The sequence below is a fragment of the Leptodactylus fuscus genome, chromosome 7, assembly GCF_031893055.1.
Source record: "Leptodactylus fuscus isolate aLepFus1 chromosome 7, aLepFus1.hap2, whole genome shotgun sequence".
Lineage (NCBI taxonomy): Eukaryota > Metazoa > Chordata > Amphibia > Anura > Leptodactylidae > Leptodactylus > Leptodactylus fuscus.
Genome location: NC_134271.1, coordinates 134,457,421 through 134,462,005, shown reverse-complemented (window position 1 = coordinate 134,462,005; position 4,585 = coordinate 134,457,421). Strand labels below are relative to the sequence as shown.

Genomic DNA, 4,585 nt, shown 5'->3' with positions numbered 1-4,585 from the left:
TGAGCGAGTAGTATTCAAATCGAGTAGGTATTCGATCGAATACTATGATATTCAAAATACTTGTACTCGATAGCGTACCACTCGCTGTTCGAATGGAAAAATTTGATGCAGAACCAGCATTGATTGGCCGAATGCTATACAGTTGGCCAATCAACGCTAGTTCTTCTCCTACCTTGAGAAGTCTTCTCCACGCAGCGTCGTTTCCCCCATAGACTATAATAGGATTCGATATTCGACTCGAGTAGTTGAATATTGAGGGGCTACTCGAGACGAATATCGAATATTTAACTACTCGCTCATCTCTATTTCCAATAAACTGTCAATTTAGCCCCAAATTTTTTCATTTTCACAAGAGGATAATGTAAATATAAATGTGCGAGAATATTGATATTAGAAAAGGTGTACTAATACTAACAGATCAAAAAGCAAAAAAAAAAAAAAAAAAAAATTTTTTTAATTGTATTTATTTCATTGTATGTATTTATTCATTGTCATTCCAGAGTCTTTGTTTACATTCAAACACCACTCCTCTGTTGTACAACGCGCTTCTTTTTGAGGAGTCCAGCGGGTCGTTTGTCTTCACTGTGCTTTGTTTTTTTACTATCATCTGGTTAGCCGAGTGGTTTAGTCTATGCCCATTTGTTCTGTTCCATCAGCCTATACACACATGCAGGGCATTTTAAATACCATGGTGAATTCTAAGTATATAAGAAAAATGTTGCCAAAGTAGAAACACCAAATGTTTAAAAAATATGAAAAATATATATTTTTTGAAAATACATTAAAAAAAATCTCTTCAAAAGACAATTTAGAAAGGAAAGGACAAAGAAGGGAGCCAATGCTGCCACATTACATGAAACATGGAAATTAGTAATGTATAAAAGAGGCAACAAACAATGTTCATCACATAAGGCAATGTGTCAGTATGAGTAGATGATGTAAACACAGAGTAGTTGTATTAACAAGACCACAGTCATATTATAGTAAAGGGTTAAAGTCAAAAACTGCATCGTTATACTAAAAGACATGAGGAAAGAGGGGTGCACAACATAAGCCCAAGAGAATCAAAGAAATCTCCTTACCATGAACAAACACGCCCCACGTGGCAAGAAGGACAAGGGGGATACGTGCTTTGTAGTCGAAGTGAATAGAGTGTAAGATTCTGTGAGCGTTGTCCCTGTCCTGCCTTTTCATAACAAATCCTGACTGTTTGTGATGGACGATTCACTTTAGCCTGTGGGCCAAGAGCTTGGACCAAAATTTTAGGTCCAAATTCAGTAAAGAAATGGGCCTATATCTTCCACAGTTCAGGGGATCTTTACCTTTCTTCAGTATGATGGCAATTTGAGCTTCCAGTGTTTGTCACGGCCAACAACCTCCACTCAGTAAAGAGTTGAAGGTTGCCGTTAAGGGTGGTAGTAATGTTTGCTGGAAACGCTTGAAGTATGCCAGGGACCGACCATCTGGGCCAGGACTTTTTCCTGGCAGAATGCTCAGAATTATATCCCTGACTTCACTAGGAGTGATAGGGTCTAGTAAGGAAACTGCAGAGGCCTCATCCACAGTCAGGAGATCGAGGGAGCTCAGGAACGTCTTAATCACATTTTCTCTCTCCGAGAGACCGATACTGAGGGGGATAGATTATAGAGAGGAATAGAACTCACGGAAGGCCTCCGCTATCTCCAGCGGTCATAAAAAAATGTCCATTGTGACTATTTAATTCTTCAGGGGACCATGACTCCGGAAGACATTTCATACGAATATTTTTCCTCCTACTCCTATTCTCCTGATCTTCTAGTAATGAGAAGGCCCTATTGAGGTGTTCAGACAGTGAGGTGACCATCTGCCAAAGTTTCGGAATAGGAGGTGAGGCTGCCATAGGCAGTTTCCAAAGAGTCTATTCTCATTGTAAAGTGTTGCATATCTGCTCGTATGGAGGCTAGCTGTTAAAGAACAGGCTGCATTGCCGTGGTGAGAGATTTACAAAAGAAGGCCTTGGTGAGCGGGCCGGACAACTGCTTCTCAGAATTGTAGTCTACGGATTCTTCCATTGTGAGGTCCCCAGATTGGTCGGCACTGGCCTGGATATCAGACAATTTCAGGGATTGTTCTGGCAATTTCTTTTTCAAGTATTTTTGCATGTCTCCCTGAGATCTTTGAGGTTTAGGGGTAGCAGGTACGTCTGAGGTCTTGGCACCACCAATCCTCACCTTTTTTTTCTTTTTTTTTTAAATGTAGATTGTGAGCCCCACATAGAGCTCACAATGTACATTTTTCCCTATCAGTATGTCTTTGGAATATGGGATGGAAATCCACGCAAACACGGGGAGAACATACAAACTCCTTGCAGATGGTTTTATGCCCTTGGTGGGATTTGAACACCAGGACTCCAGCGCTGTAAGGCTGCAGTGCTAACCACTGAGCCACCGTGTGGCCCAATCCTCACCATCTTTACCAAGTTGGAGAAGCTATAGTCGGTTGTGTGTATGCACCAGTGGAGAGGGTGAGTGGTGCATTTTTTCTGGCAGGGCATCTAGTAACAGGATCAAAGTAAGGAATTCTAGAAGCTCTGTGACGGGGCACCCAGCAGATGGTGGTGGGGAACCAGGGAGGGGTGAGGAGTTCTCCTGGTGTTTGCGTAAGATCTCAATACTCCCTCTCTGGAACCGTGGTCAGTGGATCAGAGGTGAAACAAAGGTGACGCTAGGGGAGGTGAGGAGCCTCCCTGATGTATGCATGGTCAATTGCAGAGATACCAAATGTATATGGTTTTATTTACATTTTAACCCTTTAACAAAAATCTAAAACTTTGCAAAGATTTTTTTTTCTAAAGTCATCATATTCTAGCGATACATAACTTTTTTCAATATTTTTGTGTACGGGGATGCATAGCAGGGCCTGGTGTACTTTTAATTTATGCGTTTTTGGGGAATGTCTATTGCTTTAATCACTTAGTTATTCACATAGTGTGTAGGGCTTATGATATTACGTGTATTTGCCTTAATGAGAAATTTTAAGCAACTTTTTGAAAGCTTTCTTCATGTCTTTGTTCCTTAATGTATATATAATTGGGTTTAATGTTGGGGTTATGACAGTGAACATAATGGCAGCTGCTCTCTCCTGATCTAAAGAACCCTTTGTATTAGGGCGCAGGTAGGTGAATAGACATGTCCCATATTGCAGAGTAATCACAGTAAAATGGCCGCTGCAGGTGGACAATGCGCGTTTTCGTCCTTCTGAGGTCTTTATTTTTAGAAGAAATTTTCCAATAAAAATGTAGGAAATTATATTTAAGGTTAAAGTTATTATAGTTATTGTTCCGGTGATTCCAATAAGAAGGTTAAAATTAAGAGTTACATCTGTACAGGCCAAATCTAGCACTGGTTTAACATCACAGTAGAAATGTTTCACCACATTTGGTCCACAAAATGGAAGCCTTGAAGTCATTATACTGTGTACTGAGGCATGGCAAAATCCAATAACCAAACAACACAAAGTTAAACCATAACAGACCTTGTAATTCATGATGGTTGAGTATCTCAATGGATGTGCAATGGCCACAAATCTGTCATAAGACATGACTGAAAACAGTACAGCCTCTGTGCTACCGAAGAAATGGAAACAATGTACTTGTAGCATACAGCCATAGAATGAGATCACCTTCTCCTGAGATATAAGATCTGTGAGCATCTTGGGGACAACCACCGATGAGTAACAGATGTCCAGAAAAGCCAAGTTCCACAAGAAGTAGTACATGGGTGTATGGAGAGTGGTGTTAAAAATAGGGATAAGCATAATAGACATATTGGCCAACAAGTCTATTATGTATAACAACAAAAAGATTACAAAAAGAATTACCTGAAGATTATCTTGAATTCCCAATCCATCAAAGACAAAATAAGTTACCGAGGTATAGTTGTCTTCATCCATTGTGTATTGTGTATCTGGAACCAACATAGTGAAGTAAAATCATATTGCACATTATAAAGACCCAGGACATAGCATTCAATAATATTCATGAACGATTTAAAGGGTATCCCGGTAACAGTCACCATCATAGAAGATAAATGGTAGATCGATGGGGTCCACTGCCACTGTTTATCTCTATGGGACTACCAAAGAGAAGCTCAAACACATTACTTGTCTATATCTACCACTTCATACAATTGTATTTGTCAACTTGTGATTTCTGAGCCATTCAATCTGGGGGAATCCTTGTTTTCATGATTGATAGGACCCCAGTGGGTAATCCCCACCAATTTTGCAGTTTTGCCGTATCCGGTGGATAAGGTATAGTGTAACCGAATTGTTATATTTTGATCCATTGAGAGGGTCTACTCTACCTCATCTGCCTTCAGGTTTTTTTTAGCCTATATAATGGTAGGAATCACTTTTTATCTGTATTGAAAGGAACCAGTGGAACAGAGCAGCTAATCATGTCTGCATACCCGTACTCGATACATTAGGTGCCGCACTCCAAAGAATCACAAGAATAGGGAGTCATATCATATTTGTGATGGAAATATCTGGATGGTGGTAATAATGGTTTTACATAATATTAAAGTAGATCAATATTCATTTGGAA

The 4,585-nt window shown here is 39.8% G+C and overlaps 1 protein-coding gene across 1 annotated transcript; it reads right to left on the bottom strand.

Annotated features, from left to right (window-relative positions):
* Window positions 1-3,000: 3,000 nt before the first annotated feature.
* LOC142212964 (olfactory receptor 12D1-like) lies at window positions 3,001-3,930 on the bottom strand. The gene has a single exon (XM_075281100.1). The coding sequence runs from the start codon at window positions 3,928-3,930 to the stop codon at window positions 3,001-3,003; it is 930 nt and encodes a 309-aa protein (XP_075137201.1).
* Between the last annotated feature and the right edge of the window lie 655 nt (window positions 3,931-4,585).

What these genes read in the sequence shown, in the direction of transcription:
- LOC142212964 (XM_075281100.1), bottom strand. Translation starts at nt 3,930, where the DNA reads ATGGATGAAGACAACTATACCTCGGTAACTTATTTTGTCTTTGATGGA.